Source organism: Haematobia irritans, chromosome 1, assembly GCF_050003625.1.
Source record: "Haematobia irritans isolate KBUSLIRL chromosome 1, ASM5000362v1, whole genome shotgun sequence".
NCBI lineage: Eukaryota > Metazoa > Arthropoda > Insecta > Diptera > Muscidae > Haematobia > Haematobia irritans.
The window spans coordinates 246765976-246777996 of NC_134397.1; the positions used below are offsets into that span (position 1 = coordinate 246765976).

General features: G+C 33.1%; 2 protein-coding genes and 1 long non-coding RNA gene across 11 annotated transcripts in view; 2 read left to right on the top strand and 1 right to left on the bottom strand.

Moving 5' to 3' along the window:
- The first annotated feature begins 895 nt into the window (after positions 1 to 895).
- Positions 896 to 2718, top strand: pont (RuvB-like helicase pontin). The gene is made up of 2 exons (XM_075314434.1): positions 896 to 2248; positions 2303 to 2718. The coding sequence occupies exons 1-2, from the start codon at positions 1233 to 1235 to the stop codon at positions 2655 to 2657; spliced, it is 1371 nt and encodes a 456-aa protein (XP_075170549.1). The 5' UTR covers positions 896 to 1232; the 3' UTR covers positions 2658 to 2718.
- Positions 2719 to 6947: 4229 nt separating this feature from the next.
- Positions 6948 to 7844, bottom strand: LOC142242981 (uncharacterized). The gene is made up of 3 exons (XR_012724280.1): positions 7740 to 7844; positions 7305 to 7676; positions 6948 to 7139 (listed from the first exon to the last, which is right to left on the bottom strand). It is a non-coding gene; the product is annotated as an uncharacterized LOC142242981 (long non-coding RNA).
- A 2181-nt stretch (positions 7845 to 10025) lies between these two features.
- Positions 10026 to 12021, top strand: part of Nuak (Nuak family kinase 1) — a 148820-nt gene continuing 146824 nt past the window's right edge. For 2 of the 9 annotated variants that reach the window (XM_075314442.1, XM_075288407.1), the window contains exon 1: positions 10027 to 10412. The gene's annotated coding sequence lies outside the window, so the exon portion shown is untranslated. Of the gene's footprint in view, positions 10413 to 10767; positions 11187 to 12021 lie in introns of those variants that run through there. The other 7 variants (XM_075288426.1, XM_075288430.1, XM_075288414.1 and 4 more) reach the window with 5 other exon arrangements.

Here is a 12021-nt window from a genome sequence, read left to right on the forward strand (position 1 = left end):
TTGTGAATCTAAAAGCGTCACTTTATCAAAATGAAATCTGACAACACCGATGCAACGGTGTTCTGGATAGCCCATACAAATGTTGCATCCAGTGCTAATGCTTAGTACTAAGTTCGCATCTGCGAGAAACGAATATCTTCATCTATCTCCGTAAATAGGGTCTCAAACCCAGGGATGTTAACTTATTTATGCGAAATAATACCTGCCTATTTTTTCGTGCGAAAACGCAGGGTTGAATAAATATAAGTTTGAAAATGCTCAAAACAAAGGTTTCGCATTTATTCCGCGCTAACGGTTTTTTATGGAGTATAACTGTTTTTCGTGCGAAAACTTGATCTTAGTACTAGGCTTAAGGCCGGTATGCACCTCTAGCGAAATTTTCGGTAGACAAAATTTATTTAAGTCTACCACAAAAAAACAGGGCTGCGTACACAAATTTTAAACCAGCTAATCGCTTTTAAAAATTGTTAATATCCAAATATTCCTCAAATAATTTTTTATTATTTACAGACCTTTTAAAACTTTTACGCACACAATGATTGTAATAAATTAAATGTTTGCTGCCAAAACATGCTTTTGACAGCCCTGTTATTTTCATTAGAGGTGCGTACCAGCTTACGAAATTGAACGCTACCGAAAATTTCGTTAGCATAAATAGCAATGCATTTCTTATGGCAATGAAATTTTTCGCTAGAGGTGCATACCGGCCTTTAAAAGAAAACAGCCCTATGATTCAAAACGACACCACATGCACTAAATGGAAACGCCGAAAAGCAATGAAAGACAATTTGGTGTTTTTACAGTTCAAAACGCACCAAATTGCTGATAAAAGCACCATATTGGCAACACCAATAACAATTGTTTCGAAAAGTGTTGTCAAAGTGATATGCATTTTATCGCAAAACAAGTTTTAATATTTTATTTGCCCTTTTAGAGGGTATAGTGAAAAATATTACATAATTTTCGCGATTTTCTGATTTAATGACGGAAATTAAATGCAGCAGTATTTAATTTTATCCTATCTTTACTATATAATATATGCGAATTATTATATATTTTACGCAATGTCGTACTGAAACACGCATGTTTGACAACATTGTGTGCCGGCAGAGAAGTGTGGTTTGTTTCGTTGCCGTAGAAATATATTATAAACAATAGAGGAAGTGGAACTTCTAGAAAACGAGATTACAAAAAAATAAGAATTAAATTGTGTTTAATCGAAAGTATTCGCAATGAAAATCGAAGAAGTTAAAAGCACCGTACGCACTCAGCGTATATCCGCTCATAGCCATGTGAAAGGTCTTGGCTTGAATGCTGATGGTGTCCCATTGCCAATGTCTGCTGGTTTAGTTGGTCAGAAAGCTGCACGAGAAGCTGCTGGTATTGTTGTGGATTTAATCAAGTCTAAGAAAATGGCTGGTCGTGCTTTATTATTGGCAGGTCCACCTGGTACTGGAAAAACAGCCATAGCCTTAGCTATCGCCCAGGAGTTGGGAAATAAAGTACCTTTTTGTCCAATGGTGGGTTCGGAAGTTTTCAGTAGTGAAATAAAAAAGACCGAAGTCCTTATGGAGAATTTCCGCCGATCAATTGGTTTGAGAATTAGAGAAACCAAGGAAGTCTATGAGGGGGAAGTTACCGAATTGACACCAGTAGAAACTGAAAATCCTATGGGAGGCTATGGAAAGACAATAAGTAATGTGGTTATTGGTCTAAAGACGGCCAAGGGTACAAAACAATTGAAACTAGATCCCAGTATTTTTGAGGCATTGCAAAAGGAAAAAGTTGAAGTGGGTGATGTCATTTATATCGAAGCCAATAGTGGAGCAGTCAAACGCCAAGGACGTAGTGACACCTTTGCCACAGAATTTGATTTGGAAACCGAGGAATATGTTCCATTGCCCAAGGGTGATGTACACAAGAAGAAAGAAGTTATACAAGATGTCACGCTACATGATTTAGACGTTGCTAATGCTCGGCCTCAAGGTGGTCAGGATGTCCTCTCAATGATGGGACAATTGATGAAGCCAAAGAAAACAGAAATTACCGATAAATTGCGTATGGAAATTAACAAAGTTGTTAACAAGTATATAGATCAAGGTATTGCTGAATTGGTACCTGGCGTATTGTTTATTGATGAAATCCATATGCTTGATTTGGAGACATTTACGTACTTACACAAGTCGCTGGAATCTCCAATTGCACCGATTGTAATATTTGCCACCAATCGTGGACGTTGTGTCATTCGGTAGGTCTTAATTCCTATAACCATTATAAAGTTTCTAATGTTTTGCTTTTTCAGTGGTACCAATGACATTGTATCCCCTCATGGCATACCTTTGGATTTACTAGATCGTCTCTTAATTATACGCACCTTGCCTTATCATTCCACTGAAATGGAACAGATTATTAAATTACGAGCCCAAACTGAAGGTTTACAATTGGAGGAAGCCGCTTTTGCACGTCTCAGTGAAATTGGTAGTGCTTCAACATTACGTTATGCCGTTCAATTGCTAACACCTGGTCATCAAATGTGTAAAGTAAATGGTCGTACAACAATAACAAAAGAAGATATAGATGATGTTCATGCCCTGTTCTTGGATGCGAAGCGTTCATCGAAACATCTCTCCGAAAAGAATAATAAATTCATGATGTAATTAAGCTTTCCAAATGTATGGCCAATAATCGTGAAATAAAATAGAACTAAGACAGACAAAACATTGGGGCTCCTAAACAAATTTTTGAGTTGCACCAGCAAATGTATGATTATCGAAAAATTGTCCATGTTTATGAGGGTTTTATCTCACAGGATGTCCAACCGAATTTCTAAAGGAAAATTTTGGAAAATCGAGCGATACATATATTTGCTAAATCGCTAAATCGATTTGGGTGACTTGATGTAGGTTTAGTTGATACCACAGTAGATTACTTTGTGTCATATATATGGCAGCTATATATCTACATCTGAACCGGTTTGTAAAGTTTTTTGTTGGCTTGTTGTTATCATAGAAGATTACATTCTGTCCACTTTGAGTAAGATGGGTAATTAATTAGGATATTATTGCCAAAGTTACATATATATTGGAGCTATATCTCAAGGATGAAGGGTATAAAATTCGAATTTAGCCGCTAAAACCACTCCACTTTAATTAGATTTCAACTGGCAATTGCCTTATAAAAAAGGGATTTCAAATGCACTTTTAGTAGATTTCGAGCCTAATGTGAATGGTGTATTATTAAAGAAAATTAAGTAAATAAGGGTAATATGACCCCATTTGTTGAAATCAGACGATACATATATATGGGGCTATATCTAAATTTGATCCGATTTTTTTTCCAAATAGCGGTTGTCTTTTTGCCACCTTGTACCTTGTAATACATTAAAAATCGGTTAATAATTGCTATCCAAATCCTACGAACAACAACTACATGAACAGACGGACACCAAGGGCTAAATCGACTCAGGAGATGATTCTGAGTCGATCGGCATATATTTTATGGGGTCTAAAACCAATATTTCTGGTAGGCACATTTTATTGCATATCAAACCCTAACCAGTAACAAATAAATATTCACAAAATGAATTATAAAATAAATGTAACGGTGTAAAAATTACTTTTTTGCTTGATAATCACGGTTGTCACTCGAGCCCAAAATAATCTACCAAAAGTTTGAGAAATTTTTACCAAACAAAAATATCTTAATTTTCAAAATTTTATTTCTATAGAAAATTTTGTCAAAATTTTATTTCTTTAGAAAATATATAGAAAATTTTGCTATAGAAACAAAATCTTGACAAAATTTTCGATAGAAATAAAATTTTGACAAAATTTTCTATAGAAATAACATTTTGACAAAATTTTCTGAAGAAATAAAATGTTGACAAAAATTTCCATAGAAATAAAGTTTTGACAAAATTTTCTATAGAAATAAAATTTTGACAAAATTTTCTATAGAAATAAAATTTTTACAAAATTTTCTATAGAAATAAAATTGTGACAAATTTTCTATAGAAATAAAATTTTGACAAAATTTTCTATAGAAATAAAATTTTGGGAAAAAATTCTATAGAAATAAAGTGTTTATTAAAATTTTCTATAGAAATAAAATTTTGACAAAATTTTCTATACAAAAAAAATTTTGACAAAATTTTCTATAGAAATAAAGTTTTGACAAAAAATTCTATAGAAATAAAAATGTTGACAAAATTTTCTATAGAAATAAAGTTTTGACAATATTTTCTATACAAAAACAATTTTGACAAAATTTTCTATAGAAATAAAATTTTTACAAAATTTTCTATAGAAATAAAATGTTGACAAAATTTTCTACAGAAATAAAATTTTGACAAAATTTTCTATAGAAATAAAATTTTGACAAAATTTTCTATAGAAATAAAATTTTGACAAAATTTTCTATAGAAATAAAATTTTGACAAAATTTTCTATAGAAATAAAATTTTGACAAAATTTTCTATAGAAATAAAATTTTGACAAAATTTTCTATAGAAATAAAATTTCCACAAAATATTCTATAGAAATAAAATTTTGTATAGAAATAAAGTTTTGTCAAAATTTTCTATAGAAACTAAATTTGTTCCTTTTTCTGTAGAAATACAATTTTGTATAGAAATAAAATTTTGGCAAAATTTTGTATACCCGTGTAAAAATTGGAGGACTTACTGCAAACTTCGGAATAGAGCTAAGGGTATTATTCGCAAGGAGAGACGGACATTTTATACGGGTCTTTTTGGCGGCGAGAATTCGGCAAGATTTTGGAATATTTTACGCACGTCTGGCTGTGTTGGTTCGAGTCATAGGGATATTGCGTATGACGCTGATGAAATTAATGAATATTTCGCGGGTAATAACATTGATTTTCAAGACGATCAGGAGTTGGAGTCCTTTCCTGATTCTCTTAATGATTTTTCTTTCCGTTGCGTTTATGAAGATGAGGTTTATGACGCGTTGCGTAAAGTTAGGTCAAAATCATTAGGTGTGGATGGAATTCCGATATATTTTATTAAATTAATATTTCCATACGTTTCTTCTTACATTTTGGATTTATTTAATATGGTTTTTACTAGGTCTGTCTTTCCTTTAGCTTGGAAGACTGGACGTGTGGTCCCAATTCCTAAGGGTAGTCATATTCGAGGACCTGAAGATCTTAGGCCTATTACTATTGTTCCTGCTCTTTCGAAAGTATTCGAGAACCTTATGAAAGATCAGATTTTGGAATCTACTGGGTCGAAGATATATGAGTTGCAACATGCCTTCCGTGCCAATCGTTCTACGACGTCTTTGCTTCTCCAACTAACTGATACTATTCGTGAGAATGTTAATAGTAATATACCCAATGTGCTGGTTTCACTTGACCTTTCTAAGGCATTCAATTCTGTCAACTTTATGTGCATGGTTTCCAAACTGAGACATGAATTTGGTTTTTCATTCCAAGCTTGTAGACTTGTTTTTTCTTACCTCTCCGGTCGGTGCCAATTTGTTGCCCTAAGGGGTTCTCAGTCCGGAGTACTTCCCCTCCATTCTGGTGTCCCTCAGGGTTCCGTTTTAGGGCCCATTTTGTTCCTTTTGTATGTTAATGATCTGGCTCGGATGGTAAACTCACCTATGTGTCAAGCTTTTCTATTTGCCGATGATGTGTTCCTACTTTTTAAATGTGAACGTTCTGATTTATTTAGATTTCAGTATGATATTAGCGACACTTTGACTCGTTTTCTTGAATGGTCTGAACTTAACTCGCTTTGTGTGAATCGATCTAAAACTAAAGCCCTCTCTTTTGGTTTAAATGAGCTGTTTCTTCATGACTTTACAATTTCTTTAGGAAATACTCCAATTGATTTTGTTGATCATCATAGATGTCTTGGTGTTGTTCTTGATACGAGGTTGAACTTTGACCATCATGTCAATTTGGTATCTGGGCGTGTTTGGGCAGCATTGCGACGTATATATGCTGCTAACATATATTTACCTCTTCATGTCAGATTTAGGGTGGCGAAATCTCTCCTAATGAGTCACATAATATATGGCTTGGAGATTGTTTCGGGTTGCGGTTCGAATGTTATGAACAGGATCAGGGTAATTGTTAACACGGTCGTTCGTTTTGTCTATAATGTGGGTAGAAGGGAGCATATCACAAGTCATGTTAAGCGTTTTCTCGGTTGTTCCTTTGCTGATTTTGTGAGATTTAGAAATTTATCTTTTTTCTATAAAATAGTCAGGACGGGAGGTCCTCGTTCTCTATGTGGGAAATTTAAATTTTCGAGATCCACGAGGAACCCTCAAATTTTGATTAATAGGGTTGCTAGATCACTCTATGCAAGGGCCTATGTCGTTAGAATTGCACGTAGTTGGAACTGTTTGCCTTACGATCTACGAGTATTTTCTCACTCTAATAACGTGTTTCGCATTAAACTGTTGAATTATTATTTGAATGACATTTGATAACTTTTATTTCAATTTTACGAATATTTGCTTACTATAGGTACCTTATATCTCTAATATTTACTGCTATTTTTTTTTTTTCTTTGTTTGTTATGGCTGGGGGTTCTGCTATTCTGCTACTGTTAATTATTATTGTTAATATTAGAATCAATTATTAGTCCGTTGTATACTCAGGTTTAAGAATACTATGTAATATATTTATTGGCCGCGAAGGCTTTTGTATTACATGTCTAATAAATGAAATGAAATGAAAATTGGGGGATCTGATTTGATATGGTTAGATCTGAGCCAAGATATGGTCAGATCTGAGCAGATCCGAAAAATGGTTATATCTGGTCAGATCTAAATACTATGAAATTGGATCTGATCAGATCTCAAAAATGAGACACATCTAATCAGATCTAATTTGATATAATTGTATATTATTTGATACAATTGTATCTTTCGAGATCTTTCAACACATAAAAGCCCATAATTTGTATATAAAATGAGATCAATTGTTTTATTTAATAATACAGACAAAAAGTATGTACATAATAAATATGTTTAATTTAAATTGATCCATCAAAGCTACTTAAGAGTATTGACAGTTGAGTTAGAGTGTTGTCCAAGGGTTTTTTCGTTTGTTTCATCTGCTTTGGACTTAGACACACGACTAAAGTATTACAGCGTTAAGGCAATCTGCAATGAAATTAAGTAAAAAAACAATTATTAAACAAATATAGGAATAAACAAATATGGGAATATATTGAACTATGTAAGCAAGTATTAGTATTGTTTTGGATCATTCTTCTTTAAGTTGCAATAAAAATTGCCATATAATTTTATGTTGCTTTTAATACTCACATTTAAAGTGTATTCGGGATTAGGTTAGGTATAGCGATAGGCTGTTATTTTAGGCTCATACATACTATTCAGACCATCATGACATCACAGTGATCAACATCTCACTTATCACTGACTGCTGCTCGATTCAATAATTAGCTCAATAACATGGGACCTCCTTGCTATAATCGAGTCCTATCGGCATTTCACGTTGCGCTGAAACAACTTAGAGAATCTTTGAAGCAGAAATGTCACCAACATTACTGCGAGGAGATAATCCACCGCCGAAATAATTTTTGGTGTTGGTCGGAACTGGGATTGAACCCGTGACCTTTTGAATGCAAGGCGGGCATGTTAACCAGTACACCACTGAGGTTTCCTTTTTTTCCAAATCTAGAAAATAGTAAAACAATATGAAAATGACTACTAAGGAAATAACAAATACAATCTACTTACCTACATAATCTCCGCAATAAAGGATACGATATACACTTTATCAAAGGAACACATTTAAAACAATTATATTAAATTTCTTAATTTTCTCAGCTAGTCTGGCGTTAAATTTGTTTAGAAGTGATGCCCCTGACGGCGTTGACATTTGACACAATGGCATTGAGGTTTAGACGTGTATTTCAAAAATCTTTTTAACTTGTTCATGATTTTTTTTATATTAACCCCATATATAGTCAGATATGATGTTATATCTACCATATCTTATTAGATATAGTGCTATATATGGTCATATCCAAGCATATATTATTAGATATGCCAGATATAATTAGATATTATACTATATATGATGAGATCTGCAATTATATCTAACCAGATCTAGCACCATATATAGCATATCTGTGCATATCTAATTATGTCTGACCCAATATCTGAACAGATCCAATTAGACACAATTTGATATTATTAGATAGGATGGGATCCTCCAATTTTTACACGGGTAGAAATAAAATTTTGACAAAATTTTCTATTGAAATAAGATTTTGACAAAATTTTCCATAGAAATAAAATTTTGACAAAATTTTCTACAGAAATAAAATTTTGACAAAATTTTCTATAGAAATAAGGTTTTGACAAACTTTTCTATAGAAATAAAATTTTGACAAAATTTTCTATAGAAATAACATTTTGACAAAATTTTCTATAGAAATAAAATTTTGACAAAATTTTCTATAGAAATAAAATGTTGACAAAATTTTCTAGAAATAAAATGTTGACAAAATTTTCTATAGAAATAAGCTTTTGACAAAAATTTCTATAGAAATAAAATGTTGACAACATTTTCTATAGAAATAAAATTTTGACAAGATTTTCTATAGAAATAAAATTTTGACAAAATTTTCTATAGAAATAAAACTTAGACAAATATTATATAGAAATAAAATTTTGACAAAATTTTCTATAGATAAAAAAAATTGACAAAATTTTCGATAGAAATAAGGTTTTGGCAACATTTTCCATAGAAATAAAATTTTGACAAAATTTTCTATAGAAATAAAATTTTGACAAAATTTTCTATAGAAATAACTCTATAGAAGTACCTCTTAGATGAAGAGGAATTATTTGCAAAATCTACCAAAACATCAAGAATTCTACCAAACAGTATAAAATCTACCATTTTTTTGTAGAATTCTACAAACTGTTGCAACCGTGTTGATAATGCGAACTTAATACCGGCCTTGACGGTGAAACCACTTAAAGTATTTTTAAACTATATGGTATTCGGTCGAAACTGGAATTGACCTTTTGCGTGCAAGGCAAAAGTGCCAACCATTGCGGAAGTGCCTGTATCGTGGAGATATTGTTATGCCCATGAAGAATGGCACTGTGAGTTTTATTTTACACCATATTCATGAAATGCTATAGCGAAGTACTTCGGTACAGGGAAGTATTTTGGTACGCTATTGAATTTAGATATAGCTCTCATAAAATTTCGATGTATGCATGCATGTATGAATCATATTACTATACTTTATCTTATTTTAATTTGATACAAGGTAATCGTCTGTGGTACCTCAGGAAACTATCAGCTTGTTTGGTTCAGATTATTATTATATATTATTGTTTTTATTTATTATTACTTTATATGCATGTCTTTATTAAAATTTTAAGAAAGAAAAAGTTATGAATTATTTTAAGGAAATTCAAAATTTCTTTTAACGCTTATATTAAATTCGCATTTTCGCACCAAAATAGCCTTTTTTCTATAATAACGTGTTAAAAGAAATTCATTTTTTAAATTGTTGATTTGGGTCATTCTCCATCAATTTATAAAAAAAATTTGGCAAAAGAAGATATAAAATTATTCTATGTGTTTGATTTTAGCGGCCAAACTTTAATTTTAATGTAGTTAACCTGAAATTGTACTCAATATTTAAGATTTCTATCGAAAAAATGAATAGTCCATTATTGTTTTTCTCATCAATTGTCTTGACAGTGTTGTATTTGAGAAATGTTCATTCTTGTGCCTATTGGGATGTTTTCTTTGGTAAACAAAACACAGCTGTGGCAGAGAGCAAAATGAAATTGAAGTCTATTGAAATTTTCCAATTGGAAAATCCACAGTGTAAAAGGATATCTATAGAAATCCGTTTTAAATAAATCCCAACCAATTTTAATTAGAATTTGAGCTTAGTTGGAATATTTTCATTGATTTTCCTTGTTGACATCATACAAACTTCTCACTCTACCCACGTGACGTTTTTACACTACGTTCATTCATTTCGTGAGTTTTCAGCTTGACAGTGAGAAACCTCAGTCTACAAACATCAGTCTAAAAATCAACCCTCGGTCGGAACGTTTTAATTTCGAGAAGAATTGGATGTGCGATTTTACTAAGTACCAAAAAATTACAAATAATTTATCGGTGGTGTTCGGTCGATGTTCCAAAGGGCCTTTGTTCGGGTCGGGGGAGCAGCTGGATTCATGTGAATGCCACCTCCCAATAAGACAAAGCAGGATTATTGTGTAATTTTGTGCCAAGAATTTTTGTGAATTTTGTTGGTTAGTATTGAGTAGTAAGTGCTATAGTAGTTTTCTGTGCTATATATTTTGGTGTGGGAGAGGAAGGCGTCGACGTGAGACAAAGACAGGCATCGGTGACGACAACTACGCCGAAAAGTGAGTATGAAGAATTTCCTAACATAAATGAATTAAAAGACATTCAACAACAACAACAATAATTAAGGCAGCAAAAGTTATAAATTTTCGTGTTCATCGTCGTCGTTTCATTCTTTTTGGCCGGCGCTCATACCCACCCACACCAAACGAAATACTTGTCAAGGGAGACAACAACTACAATGCTGCAGTAGCGTTCTGTTGGCTGTTGTTCTGTTCGCGTCGCTGCTTTTTATTTCTATTTTGTTGCTATTGTTGTCTTCTTGAGAGAGAGAGAATGACATTGCATTGAAAAACAACAACACCAATCGGAGTTGTCAACTTTAATTTCGTAGTCAAAAGCGCCAAAACAACCATCAATACGATCAAAAACTTTGAAATTTTGTGCTAGCATTTGGGCGTTGGGCTTGTCACTGGAGGTAGGTGGTGCTAATGGTGGTAGACAACCATCGCCCATCTGTGTCAGTGTGTTTGTGGGTATATATCATCCTTCGTGATATATTCTAAAACGGATATTCTTCTTCTATAAATCAAAGTGAAATACTTGAGAAATGTCAAGTGTTGGACTCGATAAAAGTGAAAAGTGGTTCAAGTTGCTTGCATTTTATAGGCCTTGTATTACGTGCCTTGTTGGGCTAAATGTCAGTGTTAATAGTAAGCAATGTGAATCTATTATGGAGTACGTTCATACATTCCCTTATGCTATCTGCCACCATTTGCTTGTGCATCTCGTGCACCTTTCGACAGGCAAAGCTGCTATATCCAACAACAATCAAGGTGAATATAAAATTTGTATCAACGTCCTTGTCCTAAAACCATCTGGGGGAAAACCTTGACTATTTCATTCGTTTCACACATTTATGTAGGTCAGCCATCCGTCGTTTATGATCCTGTCTAAAGACAAATATGTTGGCCAACAGTTCTCTCGTTCATCAGTAGTTATTCATGTTTCTGGAACATTGATGCCTTTGCCTATGCGACTGCAAGTACTTTGTCACAGTAGTGTGTGTTTATGTGCGGGCTAGTATTTTCTGTTACGTTGTGCTCTCATAGAAATCAGTCGTACAAATTGTATATCCGGTATAAATAGATACTGTCCCACGCATCCTTTGTCAATGAGCCAGTTCATTTTTATTGACTCTTAATGCAATCTCGTACAGTGCCATCCATGGGTATGGGCTTGATGATTTTGTCAACTTAAATATGTGGAAAATATGTATACCTCTAATGGAGGAGATTCATGGCAACGAAGTGTTTGGAAAGCAACAGTGAAAGTGGTCATAAAATTGGATTATTATAAATTTGCCGAATTTGGAAAATAACGAAATTATAAGCAATACAAGTACCAGTTTCCTTAGGAAGCGACATAATTGAAGTTTAGACGAGGTATGTACTTGCTTGTAGAGAACATATCTGCCACATTTTCTTTCGTATGACCAACTATCACAGTGATAGGGAGGTGGTGGTGGTTCAGGTCTATATGTCTACATACTACGATTCCCTAACCGCTTGGCCAAAGTTGGTTATAGTAAAAATTGGGAAGTTTCCTTAGGAGGCCAATATGCGGGTATTTATGCTCTTTATAATGACAGAAATAAGATTCATTCACTTA